General features: G+C 43.1%; 1 protein-coding gene across 4 annotated transcripts in view; it reads left to right on the forward strand.

The window, feature by feature from the left end:
* The window catches only part of PPP3CC (protein phosphatase 3 catalytic subunit gamma), a 76,494-nt gene that overhangs the window by 44,463 nt on the left and 14,127 nt on the right, over positions 1-17,904 (forward strand). For all 4 annotated transcript variants that reach the window (XM_077919396.1, XM_077919397.1, XM_028707628.2 and 1 more), the window contains exons 4-9: positions 6,357-6,468; positions 8,981-9,126; positions 11,023-11,162; positions 12,483-12,560; positions 12,656-12,750; positions 16,511-16,636. In XM_077919396.1, coding sequence (XP_077775522.1) covers positions 6,357-6,468; positions 8,981-9,126; positions 11,023-11,162; positions 12,483-12,560; positions 12,656-12,750; positions 16,511-16,636 — 697 coding nt within the window. The remainder of the gene's footprint in view (positions 1-6,356; positions 6,469-8,980; positions 9,127-11,022; positions 11,163-12,482; positions 12,561-12,655; positions 12,751-16,510; positions 16,637-17,904) is intronic.

Raw genomic sequence — 17,904 nt, forward strand, 5'->3', positions numbered from 1 at the left:
GGCAGGCAGGAAAGTGGAGCAAGGCAAGGGTGTGTGGAAACCTGGATAGGAGTGGCGACAGCAGGTCAAGGCTCTCGCAGTGTCCACTGCGCTCTGGCTCAAAAAAGCACTGTGCACTCATTTCTACTTTTTTGCAGAGCAGGGGGACATGATGCCCCTAAATCGCTGCATCAATGGAATCCTGTGTTTTATTTTGTCTTCTGTGAGTAGCTGCCAAGGTTACTACTCTAAAGTGAGATCATTAAAGCTTCAAAATTAAACAGGAAATCTGGTCTGTAAACACTGTTGCCCTTTTCCCATTCAAAACATGGCCAAAGAAGGACCTCTCCACTATTTTGGAGGAAGTGTAAGATACTTTCCCCCTTTCCTGTTTCTGCCTGTGTCCTCGAAGGCCCTGGAACCCTAGCTTTCAGAATTCATCTTCTCCATTAATCTGTCTAAAACAGAGCAGCCCCATGATGTGCATAACCTCCAACAGGGACATCCTATTCAATTATTATTATTATTTCATTATTTATACATCACCCACCTGACTGGGTTGCTCCAACCACTCTGGGTGGCTTCCAACATATATAAAAACACAATAAAACATTAAAAATCTTTGCTGCCTTCATATATCTTCTAAAGGATGTGTAGTTACTTATCTCCTTAGCTCAGGAATCACATAACTCCATACCCTCCAACATTTCTCCAATGAAAATTGGAATGTCCTAAGGAAAAGCAGGATATCCTGGGATCAAATCAGAAACCAGGATGGTTTCTGTAAATCTGGGACTGTCCCTGGAAAATAGGGACCAATGGAGGGTCTGAATGTGGACTGTAGTCCATACAGAGAGAACTCCATCTCTGATGGAGGAGCAAAAGTGGCCATTCCTGCTTCCAGTCCTTTAATGAAGCTGCATGCCTTTTCTTTCTTTCTTTCTTTCTTTCTTTCTTTCTTTCTTTCTTTCTTTCTTTCTTTCTTTCTTTCTTTAGAGGGTCTGTTAAACTTGATAATCACAACCCACCTATCTTTCGTTTACCATTACCCAAAAGTTGCCTGTACTCTTTATCTGCATTGGTGTCTCCATTCTAAGAGTTATGACAGAGAAGAAAAATCTGTGGGTCATTGTTTGCAGCTATGTTTGATTCTAAAGAGATGTTGCTCAAGAATTCCAGCAGCTTTTGTCCATTCCTCTACAAAATTGGGTTTTTACACCTTTACTTCCTAGATATATAATAGAAGTGAACTTTTAAAGGAAGAAGTTTTTGGGTTTTGGTTATAAAATTAAGGAAAAAGAGCAAAATGAAGCAGGGCAAAGGCTAATAGAGTTCTGCCAAGAGAACAAGCTGGTCATCACAAACACTCTTTTCCAACAACACAAGAGACGACTCTACACATGGACATCACCAGATGGGCAGCATTGAAATCAGATTGATTATATTCTCTGCAGCCAAAGATGGAGAAGCTCTATACAGTCAGCAAAAACAAGACCTGGAGCTGACTGTGGCTCAGATCATCAGCTTCTTATAGCAAAATTAAAGCTTAAACTGAAGAAAGTAGGAAAAACCACTGGGCCGGTAAGATACAATCTAAATCAAATCCCTTATGAATACACAGTGGAAGTGAGGAACAGGTTTAAGGATTTAGATTTGCTGGACAGAGTGCCTGAAGAACTATGGATGGAGGCTCGCAACATTATACAGGAGGCAGCAACGAAAACCATTCCAATGAAAAGGAAGTGCAAGAAAGTAAAGTGGCTGTCCAATGATGCCTTACAAATAGCGGGGGAGAGAAGGCAAGCAAAATGCGAGGGAGATAGAGAAAGATACAGGAAATTGAATGCAGATTTCCAAAAAATAGGAAGGAGAGACAAGAAGGCCTTCTTAAACGAGCAATGCAAAGAAATGGAAGAAAACAACAGAATGGGAAGAACCAAAGATCTGATCAAGAAAATTGGAGATATGAAAGGAACATTTCGTTCAAAGATTACCATAATAAAGGACAAAAGTGGTAAGGACCTAACAGAAGCAGAAGACATCAAGAAGAGGTGGCAAGAATACACAGAGGAATTATACCAGAAAGATATGGATGTCTCGTACACCCCAGGTAGTGTGGTTGCTGACCTTGAGCCAGACATCCTGGAGAGTGAAGTCAAATGGGCCTTAGAAAGCACTGCAAATAACAAGGCCAGTGGAAGTGATGGTATTCCAGCTGAACTATTTAAAATTTTAAAAGATGGTGCTGTTAAGGTGCTACACTCAATATGCCAGCAAGTTTGGAAAACTCAGCAGTGGCCAGAGGATTGGAGAAGATCAGTCTACATCCCAATCCCAAAGAAGGGCAGTGCTAAAGAATGCTCCAACTACCGCACAATTGCACTCATTTCACACACTAGCAAGGTTATGCTTAAAATTCTACAAGGAAGGCTCAAGCAGTATGTGGACCGAGAACTCCCAGAAGTGCAAGCTGGATTTAGAAGAGGCAGAGGAACCAGAGACCAAATTGCAAACATGCGCTGGATTATGGAGAAAGCTAGAGAGTTCCAGAAAGACATCTACTTCTGCTTCATTGACTATGCAAAAGCCTTTGACTGTGTCGACCACAGCAAACTATGGCAAGTTCTTAAAGAAATGGGAGTGCCTGATCACCTTATCTGTCTCCTGAGAAATCTCTATGTGGGACAAGAATCTACAGTTAGAACTGGATATGGAACAACGGATTGGTTCAAAATTGGGAAAGGAGTACGACAAGGCTGTACATTGTCTCCCTGCTTATTTAACTTATATGCAGAATTCATCATGCGAAAGGCTGGGCTGGATGAATCCCAAGCCGGAATTAAGATTGCTGGAAGAAATATCAACAACCTCAGATATGCAGATGACACAACCTTGATGGCAGAAAGTGAGGAGGAATTAAAGAACCTTTTATTGAGGGTGAAAGAGGAGAGCGCAAAATATGGTCTGAAGCTCAACATCAAAAAAACGAAGATCATGGCCACTGGTCCCATCACCTCCTGGCAAATAGAAGGGGAAGAAATGGAGGCAGTGAGAGATTTTACTTTCTTTTCTTTTTTTTTAAATAATATTTATTAAAGTTTCAAGTAGTACAAAAAATAAAAAGAACAAAGAACAAAAAAGAAAATTTCCCCCTTTACAATCCAACTTTTCGATAACTTTTTTTCCAGAACTTCCCCTCACCTCCCCTTCTTGTATTCCATGTCCAGATATTTATCCAACAAGTTCTTATCTCTAAAATTTTAACCTTACTTTGTTATTATATTTAATTCAATTTACGTATCAGCTTTTAACTTATATACATCAATCATTTATACTTAAAAGAAAAAATTCTTCTAAGGTCCACCCAGTTTCCCTTCCATGGATTCCCCAATTTTTATACTCATTACAACACAAAATTAAAACAAGGTAAAAAAAAAATATCAAACCCCCTTTGAATCCAAACCCTACCCTCCCTTCCCCGGTTTCGATCCCAAAGCCATTGTCCATTAGTCCATCTGCTATCAGCCTGGCGACCTCACGTCTGAGGCCCTTAAATCTCTCACAGTCCCTCTCTGCCGGTTTCTTTGAAGGTCCTTTATATTTGACACAAAGGCTCGGAGGGGCACTATCCCTATAATGTCCATATTCCTTCCAGCCAGACCTCCATGTTTAAAGGTGGAGCTCAAATTTTGTTTTATACTCCTTTCAAGTCCAAATGTCTCAAAAGCTCCAGCTTCCACCTTAATCAAATTTATAGTCCATATGTCTTCAGATCCCCACAAAAGGAGATCTTTCCATTCCTCATCTTTAAGCTCGAACCAAGTTTTCCTCGTCCAGTCTTTATTTTCCTTTGTATCCATCTTGACAGGCCTCCGGCTCACCTTTGCCTCCTGCAGCATTGCAGCCCCTCCTTCCTGCTCCTTCTGTTCAGCGTGTATCTCTTCTTCCATTTCTTCCACTTCCTCAATTTTTTCTAGGTTCTTTTCTTGTTCTGCTGCCTGGGTTTTGTATATCAAGTCCTTTTCCAACTCAGTAGATACATTTGCTGTTGACTTAAAAGTTATGGCACTTGTAGACAAAATATGACCTTGCTCGTACATCCTTCGCAACTTTCCCATGAGAAAAGCAACCTTGTCCAGGTCAGCTAGTATTTTCCGGCCTATTTCCATTCTTGTAGTGTCCCTGAACCCCCTCTAGAGGGATTCTGGTTGTTCAGTATTCCTTTCACTTCCAACCCAAAAGCCAAGTTAATTTGTTTCAATCCTTATTTATTTTCAGCAACTTGTAACTATATATCCAGTGTAACCGGCAAGAACGTCAGAAATAAAGTTCTCTATTTTTCCGACTTTGACAGCTAGTTTGACAGCTGTCAAAATCTTCTGTGTCTCCTCAGCAGGCTCCTCTCGCGGATCACTCCCGGTCCCGTGAGGGGTGGCACTTTAGTCAAAAAATTAACTCTTCTCCTCCAGCGCAATTACTTATATTGTCAATCCATGCAATTAATAACTTTTATCCGAAAAAAAGAAGAAACTCTTCTCTCGACCTTAGTTGTCTAATCCTTGCTTTAAAATGTTTACAATGGGGGGGAGACGGACTTCCTCTTTACACCTCCCCCGCTCATGCCGAATCCAGAAAGAAAATTTTTTAATCCGATTTCCAAATTACTCACGGGTTGTTGTTTTAAGTTTTTAGTCCAGATTTTCAGAAGAAGAAGTCAGCGCTCTCCGTCGAATGGCATGCGGCTTCGCTCGGCAGGGGAAGCAGAGGACTCACAGCACCACGCCGCTCCCCGTCCCCCGCTCCGTAGCCTTTAAAAAGGCTCCTTCGCGGGTCGGGAGGGCGCTAACGGTGCCCGCCAAGTCACCAAGTCCACAGGCTTCCGCGCCCGTGGTTTTTGAGGGTCCCCGCGTCGCCGGCGCGGCAGGACCCGACCCCTGTAGAGCAGATTCCCTCCGGAGCTCGGAGGGAATCCGCCATTCGGCGCTGGCGCCAACCCGGAAGTCCTCGAGAGATTTTACTTTCTTGGGCTCCATAATCACTGCAGATGGTGACAGCAGCCACGAAATTAAAAGACGCCTGCTTCTTGGGAGAAAAGCAATGACAAACCTAGACAGCATCTTAAAAAGTAGAGACATCACCTTGCCAACAAAGGTCCGTATAGTAAAAGCTATGGTTTTTCCAGTAGTGATGTATGGAAGTGAGAGTTGGACCATAAAGAAGGCTGATCGCCGAAGAATTGATGCTTTTGAATTATGGTGCTGGAGGAGACTCTTGAGAGTCCCATGGACTGCCAGAAGATCAAACACACCCATTCTGAAGGAAATCAGCCCTGAGTGCTCACTGGAAGGACAGATCCTGAAGCTGAGGCTCCAATACTTTGGCCACCTCATGAGAAGAGAAGACTCCCTGGAAAAGACCCTGATGTTGGGAAAGGTTGAGGGCACAAGGAGAAGGGGACGACAGAGGACGAGATGGTTGGATAGTGTCTTTGAAGCTACCAGCATGAGTCTGACCAAACTGCGGGAGGCAGTGGAAGACAGAAGTGCCTGGCGTGCTCTGGTCCATGGGGTCGGACACGACTAAACGACAACAAGAGCATTCTTTGTTTGTTTTTAAAAGTATGTGCTGGATGTCCTCCCTGAAGCATGGATGCCACAAGTTAGCAGAGGCAGCAAGAGTTTGTGGCCTACCTGGGGAGGAGGATCGCTGGACTTGGCTTTGGCACAGTTAGATGTACAGTCCTGCTTGCCATTCCTGTGCTGCACTGGTGTGCCAACTTGGTGGCTCAGTGAATTAGGAGGACAGGCCACCCCAGGATATTGGAGGTGGGGGCAAATCTGCATGGGCTGGAGCTAGAGGCAAAGCTGACTTAGGAGGACACTGTTATAGCTTAGTTGGCAGAACATTAGACTCTCAATCTCAGGGTCAGGGTTTCAAGCCCCACACTGGGCAAAATATTTGTGCATTGCAGGAGGTTGGGCTAGATGACCCTCGTGGTCCTTTCCAACTCTACAATACTGTGATTTTATGATCTCATGTTGGCACACTTGCCAAAAAAGTTGGCCATGCAGTTGGATATTGAAGGTCCTTGTTTCAGTCCCTGGTGTCTCCAGTTAGAAGGATCAGGTAGCCAGTGATATGAAGGACCTATCTCTGAGACACAGGTAAGTCTACCTGGCTAGATGGACAAAATGTCTGACCAGTATAAGGCAGCTTTCTATGTTTCCACTGTGAGCTCTTTGCAGCAGGACCTTGTGGAATCGAGCTTTCTTCCTTTCTGGAAATCCAGCTCCTTGGGCTTATTTCCAGAAAGTTCCAAAGTGCAATTCTCTGCAAATGAATTTTCTAATATGCTGCCTTCAATCACTCTCTTGTAGTGTGTGCTGTATTTATGGAGTTTAAAGATAAACCACCCCAAAACACTTTTCCTGCTCCGAGGGAACCACGAGTGCAGGCACCTCACAGAATACTTCACCTTTAAACAAGAATGTAAGTATGGGATGACTGGGGTAGGCTGTGCATCTGGTTAGGAAAAGCTATGGATGTTGGTGTGAAAGCATCCAGTATGTCCTTGCCCTCCTCCAATATGCATGGAAGGGGAGTTTTAAATTCCACAGAGCAGAGAGGCTGTGAGCACTGTTCCTATGGCACTGTCTCCCCAGCAGTCTGACTCCATGCAAGTTGTCCCTCCCACTCCCATCAATTTAGGGATCCAACATGCTGTAATTATAGCCAAGAGCTTTCAGTTCCAAATTGTGCAGCTGGAATCAGAGTTGGATGGAAATTGAGGGCTTTCCCTTTTTAACACAGATTGAGTGAAACCCAATCACCTCGTGTAAGTGTGTGTGAAGTTAAATGGGCAGACCTTTGTTAGTTTTTTTATAGACTGGATGGTGATGGTGCAAAGGGGAGACTGGTCACTTTGCTTCTCAGTTTCAGAATGTCAGTGCTAAAAGTTAGTTTTTCTCCCTTCATTACAGTTCCTCTTCTCATTAAATATGTTGTGCTGGTTCTCTGACTGTGCGTATCAACTTCAAACTCTGAGACTCTACATTTAAGGCCCTCATCCTCCCACAACAGTATATCCTTTTTCTCTGTCATCCATTACTTGCTTTGTACCTCCTTATCACATTTGCCCTTTCTGCCTTGGAATACAAGTTCCCCTGTTTGAACTTCCCTGCTCCAGGCTTCCATCAGCTCCTGTAAAAGGAAACAGGAAGGGGCAACTGGCAGACAGATCAACAGCTGTTGTGTAGAACTTCTTGTTCATATTTCTTGTACTTGCTTTGTTCTCCCTTCTCTCTCCTAATACCATGCCACATCTGAGGTGCATGTTTGCTTTTAGCTTTTACCCAGTCCATGTACAGTTTGCCTTATTCCAGGAAAAGCTGGAAGTACAGTGGCCATATGTGCAAGAGAGCCTCATGTTTTGGAAGTAATTGTAAAGATAGTCCATATTCTTATTTTAATCCTTCAGAAGCTTAATTTTCAAGAAGTAGTGCATTTTCTAAAAGGATGATGCCATAACCAAAAGATACAAGCCCAGGTATCTGGATTTGTATTGTCAGTCATCATTATGCTTCTAGAGTATATACAAACTTTAATATATACATTATCCTGATTAGCCAGGTACTTTATGGGAAGAAATCTTTCTTTGTTTTGAAAGCTGCCCTTGGCTTTAGTTGCCTTTCTGGGTCTTATAGTCTACAGAAGAGAGTAAACAACACTTTTAACACTATTTATGATACCAATATATATTTCAAACAGTGAAAATCAAGACAAAAAAGTTGTTGAGCCTTTTTGGCAAATTCGCAAAAAAAGAGAGAAGCTTTTGAGCTATCTTTAATCTCCAAAAACGGCACTGCCAACGTGGGTTGCCATACATCTGGATTTTCCCGGACATTTTTGTGATTTCCACATGGACACTGCTTTCGACTGCAGTATTCCAGATGTGTTCAGGAATTTCCAGATGTATGGCAACCCTACCAATATATTGCTTTGTGTTATAAGAGCTGTAAGTTGAATAACTGGTGTCTGGACTGACTTTAGTAGGTCACTTGGGGAGCCTCTTTGTCTAAATGTTTTAAATAAATTTGCAGTCTTTGCAAGGGCTGCTTTTCATGACAAATTTTAAAGATACTAATTCACCTAATCAGTTGTATAAAGATAATATAAGATGTATAATACATATCTAACTTAGAGCAGGCCTAGAAAACCCTAACTACTTCCGGAGTCTGCAGGAAAGCCTTGCTCAGGACAGTGGTTTTGAAATTGTTTCTTGGAAGCTCATCAGATGCTCCTCAGTGGGAGAATCAGTCCAGGTAACCAAGTTTTCCTGGAAGATGGCTTGTCCCATCTTCTCCTGTGCAGAAGCAGGACTAGAGAGCATAGGAGCTAACATTTAGGAGTCAAGATCCCTTTGCCCACCCAATAAAATGTTTGAGGGGGCCAGGCACCCCCCCCCAAGTTGATGGGCATTGCCATTCAAATGGTGTGTGTGTGCTGTATCATTGATTGATGGATTGATGGATTGATTGATTATGTGGGGCTTACCTGCCCCCCAAATATTCTATTCAAGTTGGTACCCGTGCTAGAGAGTACGTTCTGTTGTTCACTCCCAGTTCGGAGTCCGGAATTTCCAGGACATACAGTTTTCTGTCTAGATATTCACTGTTTGAAATATAGCAACTCTATGGTGAAGCCTAGCATAGATGGCTACAATTCTATGTGAACTACATGTACACCATAGAACATGTCCAAGAAGCTTCTGCAATGGACAAGGAGTCTACAGGAGATGTACTGCAGTTCCTTGGCAGACATGTTGGTGTGGAAAGTCTCCGAAGCAGGAAAGGAGGAAAAGTCCTGGCTTAGAGAGAGGAAGAGGCAAGGCAGTTGTATTTCTTAAGTCCAGATGACTGGCAGTTTTCTGGGAGCCTTTTTATTTTTTATCTTTTATAGTTTGCATAAGTCATTGCAGTTCTCTTGCTTCTGTTTCCTGCAGGTCGAATCAAGTACTCCGAGCGGGTGTATGATGCATGCATGGATACATTTGACTGTCTTCCTCTTGCTGCCCTTTTGAACCAGCAGTTTCTGTGTGTGCATGGAGGGCTGTCTCCTGAAATCACATGTCTAGATGATATTAGGAAAGTAAGTGGTGCCTCTTTCTTTTCCCTCCACACCTCCCCTCCATAAAACAGCACAGGTATCCTAGTTCCAGTTAGGGTCTTCTTGTAGGCTTACCTGTCCCCATTCTGACAAGGTTCCACTCCAGGGTATGTTTCCCCACCACCTTTTCTTTTAAGGCTACCTAAGACTTGTTGAAGGGGTTGCCAGGCATAAAGACATGTACACTTCTCTCTGATCCCAGGCTGAAGTTCTGTAGGGTTGACAGTGGTGGAGGAAGGGGGGGCGGGCCGCCCTGGGTGTCACCACTGAGGGGGTGACAAAATGCTGGGTGGCACTCACTGCGGGGCCTGCAGAACGCCTGAGCCACGCGTCTCTCCTGGGAGAGATGCGGTGGCTTGGGCGCATGCAGGCTCTGCTCTGCCCAAACGGTCCGCCTGCTGCCTCCCCCCCCAGCTGTAGGGCGGCTGAGTGGGAGGAGGCAGGCAGACTCCGGAGGCCCCATGGTGTGCCCCGCCCCGCCACGTGGGCGGCTCACCCCAGGTGCCCGAGCGGCTTTTTCCGCCACTGGGTCGAAAGAGGAAAGGTGCCAACAGGGAACTTGTGTGCGTTTGCGGCATTCGCCCTCCTTCCTGGTAAGCTGAGGCTTACTCTCTGGTTATTTTTCCTCCATGCACCCTTTTTCGTGCCCTGGTGAGATATATGCAGTTCTGTTATTTTCTGGTGTCTGCCTTATGTCCCATCCCCGTCCCCCCTCTATGTATAAAGCAAAGAAGGGTGTTACATAACGGGGAGATTCCTGAAGGTAGCAGAAGGAGACTTGCAGGGACTCGGGAAAGCAAAGTGCCAAGCCCTGAATCGCTCCACGGGGGTTGAGAAACAGTCAGGGAGGTGGTTTAATTTTCAGGACGAATTAAATAAAATTGCGGTCTTCGTAGAATTATAGAATTGGAAGAGACCCCGAGGGTCATTTAGCCCAACACTCTATTGTAGCCAGAATCTCAACTAAAGCATACACACTAATTCAATGTACTGATTTTGGGGGGGTGGGAAATAATCACAATAAACACGAACAAACTTTAACAGTCACGGCCTTCCCGCCCTCATTATGCCCAAACCCCACTTCTTTGACAGTATCTATGAGCATGACTTTCTCAGATGCTTGTGCATTTTAATTTATGCATTATATATGTCGCCTTTTATTAGCATGGTCAAGGCCAGAGGAGATTGGGGGGGGGCAGCCCAGGGTGTCATCGCTGAGGGGGGTGACATTCGGCATGACACACGCCATGACTCCCAAGCCTACCCCGAGCCATCGATGGGGGAGGGGGTTTGACAAAAAAAAATTGCACTTGGTACCACCTGACCTTGCTAGGCCTCTGAGGGTTGAACTTTGTGTATGCTGGTTTATGAACATCATAAAGATTTGGATTGGATTGGAACTTCTTTGTTCTCCTTCAAAGACAAATTAAGCAGTTGGAAAAAGAAATGTGTGTTGCCTTTAATCCAGGGTTTCTCAAACTTGAGTCTCCAGCTGTTTTTGGACTACAACTCCCATCATCCCTAGCTAGCAGAACCAGTGGCCAGGGATGGTGGGAAGTCTGGAAGCAGATGGAGGCCCAAGTTTGAGAAACACTGCTAATCCTTACAGAGATTGAATGATTAAAATTTTCTTATATCTTGAGGGGGGAAGTGGATTCCCTATTCGTAAGTCTTCCACACTTAGAAATCAGCGCTTGTATAGGCAATGTTTGTTTCTTAGATGTGACATCATAAACTATGTTTATCTAGCACAGATGAATTGAGGTTTTTTTCTCATGCACTGTGTTTTGGCATGCACTTAATAATGAGTTCCCTTAATTCTGTATGTTTATATCAATTATCTTTTTTTCTTGGCTTTTCTGTGTGTGCGCCTTTCAGTTAGACAGGTTTAAGGAGCCTCCAGCCTTTGGTCCAATGTGTGACCTGCTGTGGTCTGATCCATCAGAGGATTATGGCAATGAGAAGACACTGGAACATTTTACCCACAACACTGTTCGAGGTTGCTCCTATTTCTACAGGTAGGAAACATTTCAAACATAACCCTTGGTTAAGTGAAAAGGTAGTAGTGTGAAGTCCCAGTTGCTGTGCTCAAACCACTCTGTTCCAGGGCTTTGAGTGGGACTCTGTCCCACTCGTGATTGTTGCTGTCTTAAAAATACAACTTGTATTACTACTGAATTCCCTATGAATTTTCCCTCTTGTAAAACCGAAAAGCCATTCGTTTGTGGCTTTCTGAGTTGTTTACAAGGTCAAAGATGTGCCTGAAGGATTTCAGAAATACTAGAACAAGTTTGTGTGGACTTATCAGAACTTTAAAACTTGCCAAGCAAGTTTTATTTAGCAAAGCAATATATCTTGAATCTGAATGTTATTTGCTTCACAAGTCCCTCTGAATGTTTATTTGGATGGCCTCAGGATCACCACAAATTCCCAGTTTCCATAAATGTTAGTTTGAATTCTAGGTGCTTAGCAGCCCTAACAATAGTCAAGTTTTGTTGTAGCCCTAATTTTTTCAATACAAACATCAACCGCAAAAGACACATACAACAAAAACCACAATAACAATAATAACACAATTTGACAATTCAGATTTGAATACACTGATATACCTATGACTACCCCTTTTTAATCAATATTTTCCCACCTCTCTCTCCTTCCCCTACTTCCCACCACTATCTGCCTTATCGCTTAAATATTTGTTCCAGATTTCTTCATATTTATCCATTCTTATTTTGCGACGACATGCAATTTGTTCGTATGTCCATATTATCAATCCATGTGCTCAATGGAATCTTTTTGTGGCTCTTCCATTTCATCAAAACAAGTTTTTTTGCTTCTAATATAGCACAGTACATCCATTTTTTTGACCCCTTGAAATCTCCCATGTTTCAGGAACATAATTTAGAATTAAATTCAGTTCCACTAAATAACAATTTATTTTTATTACTCTTGCTATAAATATCCTCGCCTCGCACCAAAATGATCTTATCGGGCAGTTAATCAGCATATGTACTAAGTTCGCATCTCCAGCATTAAATTTTATTTTTTAAAAAAGTTTTGTTGTAGCCCTCACCCTCCCTCAGGCTGTGTAGAAAGTTGGAGTTGGACTGTGGAGATGTAGGTTCAAATCCCTATTGAGCCACAATGGGGCAAGTCAACCTATCTTCAGTTCTTTCAACCTAACCTATCTTTGCAAGGTGATTAGAATAATTTGGGGCAAAAGTAGAATATTCCTAACTTGTATATCCTCATCCCTCTTGGGAAAAAGACAGAAAACAAATGTGATGATGACTGCCTTCAGCATGTGTTAATATTGCTTTTTAAAACTTCTTTTTCAGTTACCCTGCAATTTGTGAATTTTTGCAAAATAATAATTTGTTATCTGTGATTCGAGCACATGAAGCCCAGGATGCTGGGTAAGTTCAGAGTCACTATTCTGGTGCTGTGTTCAGCAGCTTTGTTGTCTTTATGTATTTGCAAAAGCCTGCCTATCTTCTGCTCACTTTTCCAGGTACCGAATGTACAGAAAGAGCCAGACTACAGGCTTTCCATCCCTAATCACAATCTTTTCTGCACCAAATTATCTAGATGTCTATAACAACAAGGGTAAGATTTTGACTGTGCCCAGGATGCCCATGTGAGGTTATGATGAATTCTTTCCTGATGTCTTGATGTGTCCACTTTGAATAGAATCTCTAGCTCTTGCTTACCTTATCTTTTGCTTCTTAATACTTGGTTTCCTAAAATGGACATGGTTTGTGCTTGGGCATTCTGCCAGAAATGTTGGGTCCCCACAGATTTGCAGGAACAATTCCATGTAAGTGGGGTACAGAAGATGTGTCATCTGAGAGGGATGGTTGGCATTTGGAGCAGCGGTGTCTGCATTCAAATCATTGCTCATTCAGAGGTTTACTGTGTGGCTCAACCTTACTTAGCTATCTTACTATCTCCCCCCCCCCCAAATAATTTTTATTAAGTTTCCATATACCATACCAATCAAATCATATTAATTATTCCAAATCATACCAATACAAATCATAAAATCCAAATCCAATTATTTTGCCAAATTATAAATTTTTGTGGGAGTACCCATGCTTCAAGATCGGTAGGAGTCCAATCATCTTATATTTTCTGCTGCTTTGATGTTCACAGTCCCATCCTCTCATCTCCTTGTCGTTACCCTTTTTCTTCTCAGTCACCTCCGAGTTATCTCCACAAGTGAGTTGAAAGAAACAGTCTTGTTTATATTTCTGTGTGAACTTTGTAATGCTCTCCCGTAATTCATCTCACATAGATCCAATAGTCCAAGAGTCCCATTCGAGCAGCCGTCGCCATCTTATTCAGTTCCAATGAAATACAGTCTAAATGTCCGTTAATTTTCTCAGACCCGTTGTATCATAAATCAGTCTTTCCAGGAGGGTGATCGCCCTTTCGAATTTACGATCCAAACCTGACACCAAAACAGCGGCTCATCCTCCCTAAGACTACAAATCTTACAACGAGGTCTGCCTCTCAATGGCGGATCACTTTTGTAACTACGCCACAAAGATCTTTCCAGATCTTTTCATGAAGTAAAACCTTTTATATATTTTTCTTTCCCACACAGTTTATTTTTCATCTCACTTACAATTAGTTGTTGTGACGGTTCTTCTAAGGGGGAGGGTTGTTAGGTAATCATATTAAAAAAGAAGAAAGTTTTTTCCCCTTTCTGTTCCGTTCAACATACCGAAATGTCTGTAGTTCTTTGATGCTGTCTTCTGTTCCTTCCGTCCCATCATTCATCGTCTCAGTGGTAGAATTATTTAGCAGATAATACCCTCCTGACCTCGCTCGAAGCATGTGCGTTTACTTCTCCATTTTTTTCCCCTTTTAAGCAACGCAACCAGTTTCGCTCTTGAAAGCGGCATCCGGGAGCTCCGAGCTCGCACGAGAGCTATCCGCCCAGTGCCCCCACCCCCTGCTTCTTTCGAACTCGGGGGTGATTTATGGGCAACCGCGGGCGAGGCAGCATCTTCCCACCCCCTGGGAAGAAGAGGGAGACTGATTTTACTCCCCATAATCAGCCTCTAATTACCTCGTGCGAGCCGGGTAGATGATATTGTCGGCCATCTTCCAAGGCGCCCCCAGTGGCCCCCCTACTTAGCTATCTTACTATCAATGAGGAAACAAGGGAATAATTCATGTAACCCTCAGCTCTTTGGAAGAAGAGTGAGTGTAAATGTGATAAATACAATCTTGGAAGGACTGAACCAGAATCAATTAAATGCAATTCCACTGAAGCTTGTATGTTAGTGTCAGGGGCTCAGGAGCAGAGGCACAGGGGAGAGAGGAAATGGAGAGCGAAGGAGAAGAATCTGAGGGCAGCGTAGGGGAGTATGACAGTGACCTGAGAGATTCCATGAGCTTCTCCAGCGAATCAGAAGATTCCCAGAAGGGGGCGCCGATGGTCAGGGCAAGGGGGGTCCCAGGGGGGACGCACCAGAAACAAGGGGCCAGCGGGGACTCCCAAAGCAGCAGCGGGAGATCAGGACCAGCTTCCCCACCAGAGGAAGAGTCCCATGTGTCAGGGCCAGCGTCTCCTCCAGCGGGGAGAGAAGATGAGTCAGGGCTGACCACGCCTCTATCGGAGAGTGGGGGAACGGAGGGGAGGTCAGGTCCAGCTAGCCTCACCGAAGGGGGAAGCAGTGACAGGAGCAGTGTAACGGTCAGGAGGAAGGTTGCCGGCTGGGCGCGCGCGCCAAGTTCGAATGTACAGGCGCGTGGGACAGCAGAAAACCCGGATTGGGAACCAGGTCCTAAAGCTCGCCGGAGGTAGGGGGAAGACTCGGGGGACTCAGCGTCAGAAGAGTCTAGGAAGGGCAAGACCCCAGCGGACAGGCGGAACCAGAGGAGGAAAGAGCAAAGGAAGAGGTGGAGCAAGGCTAGAGTCTTAAACTGGTGTCTGGGGGGAGGAGACTCAGACGGAGCTTCGGCGGTCTAGAGTTTGAGACGTAGAGCTGCGCGCCGCAGATGTAAAAGGGAAACTGAGCTTCAATAAAGACTGTTTTATATAACAACGAACCGGCGTTGGTCCTTTGTGAGCTGGGACCTAGGGCAGCTCTGACAGTTAGAAATAGTGTTTGTTCTAAAGTAGTTACTGACCTAGTTTGGATTTAACACTAACCCATAGTTTAGTGTAAAGTGCACAAGGCTGCTCCCCACTCCTCCAGTGGCCATGGGGAGGAGATAGGAAGCACCTGCTTCCATTTTCAGCTACGGTAACTGCAGTCATCCAATAACTTCAGTTAGTTTAACATACTGTGGCCCCCTAGAGTATAACCTCTACAGCATGTGGAAGCCCCAATCTGTCCAAGAAATGCAGACTTGTGGACCGTCATCTGAATTGTGCTTGTTTCAGCAAACCACAGTAATAATAATTATTATTATTTTCCCCAGCCACTCTGGGCACATATCAAAAAAACACAATGAAAACATCGAGATCAGACTAAACAGCTTGTCCTGCTTCAGATGAAATTACAAGCCAGCACTTCTTGACTACTGAAGGAAGTGCTTCCAATCTATTGACCGCAGCTGTGCTGGAGGGGAAGCGACAGTGTATGAGTCTGAGGCCTTAAAGTCATGTGGCATTAAAGCATAGGCTGTTGTTGTTGAGTCGTTTAGTCGTGTCCGACTCTTTGTGACCCCATGGACCAGAGCACGCCAGGCACTCCTGCCTTCCACCGCCTCCCGCAGTTTGGTCAGGCTCATGTTTGTAGCTTCGAGAACGCTATCCATCCATCTCATCCTCTGTCGTCCCCTTCTCCTTGTGCCCTCCATCTTTCCCAACATCAGGGTCTTTTCCAGGGAGTCTTCTCTTCTCATGAGGTGGCCAAAGTCTTGGAGCCTCAGCTTCACGATCTGTCCTTCCAGTGAGTACTCAGGGCTGATTTCCTTAAGAATGGATGCGTTTGATCTTCTTGCAATAATAAAAAAATAAATAAATTAATAATAATAATAATAATAATAATAATAATAATAATAATAATAATAATAATTTTATTTATATGATTTCTCCCCATCCTTCTTCAGAAGACTGCAGGATAGGTAACAACATTTAATACACATTCCAAAATTTAAAAACAACATATGAAATTCACTCTTAAAACTTTTATCAGAAGAAAAACAACACTTGTAACAGTAAATTTCACCTGATGTCTGATGAATATTTTGACATTCCTTACTGCCTCTCTCATAGAGGGTATCTGATTTTCATAGGGATTTCTTTACACAGCTGTATAATTGCATTTCCTAAGTGATGTAACCCTGGAGGACAAAGATAAAATCAGCACTCTTGTAATTTCTCTTTCTCCCTCTTGTTTTCTTCTAGCTGCTGTGCTGAAATATGAAAACAATGTCATGAACATCAGGCAGTTCAACTGTTCTCCACACCCTTACTGGCTTCCAAACTTCATGGATGTTTTCACGTGGTCTTTGCCTTTCGTAGGGGAAAAGGGTAAGAAGGAGATTGCCCAATAAAATTATTGATAAGCAAAGCAATTATCAAAGGAGGAGGAAAACAGATCCTCCTGACGCAATAGGATTGACTAGGCTGGATGTAGCCTTGGGTGGTCTGTTGCTGCCATAAAGGAGAGATATTTGTGGATTTTGCTAGCTTGCTCACTCCTGAAGCAAAGAATTTAGAAAATTCTGCAAAATTTGGCCTTCAGGCACTCAATCTTCTATTTTTTTAAAAAAATATATAAAATAAAAAATAAGCATGTTAGTGGCCATTATTGTGTCATAGGAAATTTTCAAAATATATTGTCTCAGGTTCAAAAATCAGGGTACTTGTGTGTTTACAGCATTTATGTACTGTTTTCAGCTTTAAAAATCCTTAAATCCCCATTCAGACATGAAGCTGACTAGGTAATCTTAGACCCGTTGTACTCTCTCAGGTTGTTGTGAGGATAGCCTTGGTGAAGAATTGACATTTTTATCCCCCCAAAAGTTTTTGATTTCAGTTTCCACTGAAAGGAGGCTGCATTTTAATATTTTAATGTTTTAATGTTGTATTTTAATCTTGTTTTTTAAGTTGTATTTCAATCAGTTGTTTTATATCGGGTGTTAGCTGCCCTAAGCCCAGTCTTGGCTAGGGAGGGCAGGGTATAAATAAAATTTATTATTATTATTAAAATGGAGGGCACATGGTATGTGCGGCATCAAACTCCTTGGAACAAAGATTGAACAAAAATGTAATAAATAGTTTATGGTGAATATTAAAATCAATAACAAAACAACTGCTTGGCTACCTTGGGAGGGAGGGATATAATAAATAAAATATTTGAAAATCAGTTTATAAAATGCAAATAATGGGAGATAAATCTGTGTAGATGTAGTTGTACATGCATAACCTTTGTTTCAGCTGAGAGGAGTAGAAGGATTGAGTAGCTGTTCTAACATTTGTTAGGTTTTATGTAACTGAAATTTAATTTCAGTTGAGTATTTTATATATGTGTGTTATGTGCTCCCCAGCCTGCATTTTTATACACGTAATGTCATATTGGCATGGTTCACACCTAACACCAAACTGTATTGCTTTGTTTGCTGTGTAAGCAATCCTGCTTGTACACTGTCTCTGGTTCTACTGTTCTCCAATAATGAATTGGGAATTGGGAGTTCTGATGGGGAAAATTGTTTGGGGACTTTAGGTTATAGCTTGAAGGAGTTTAAGAAGCACCATAACCAGAGAAAATGGTGTTCAGGGATAAAACAGAACTTTTT

This window comes from Podarcis muralis, chromosome 15 (genome assembly GCF_964188315.1).
Source record: "Podarcis muralis chromosome 15, rPodMur119.hap1.1, whole genome shotgun sequence".
Classification (NCBI taxonomy): Eukaryota; Metazoa; Chordata; class Lepidosauria; order Squamata; family Lacertidae; genus Podarcis; species Podarcis muralis.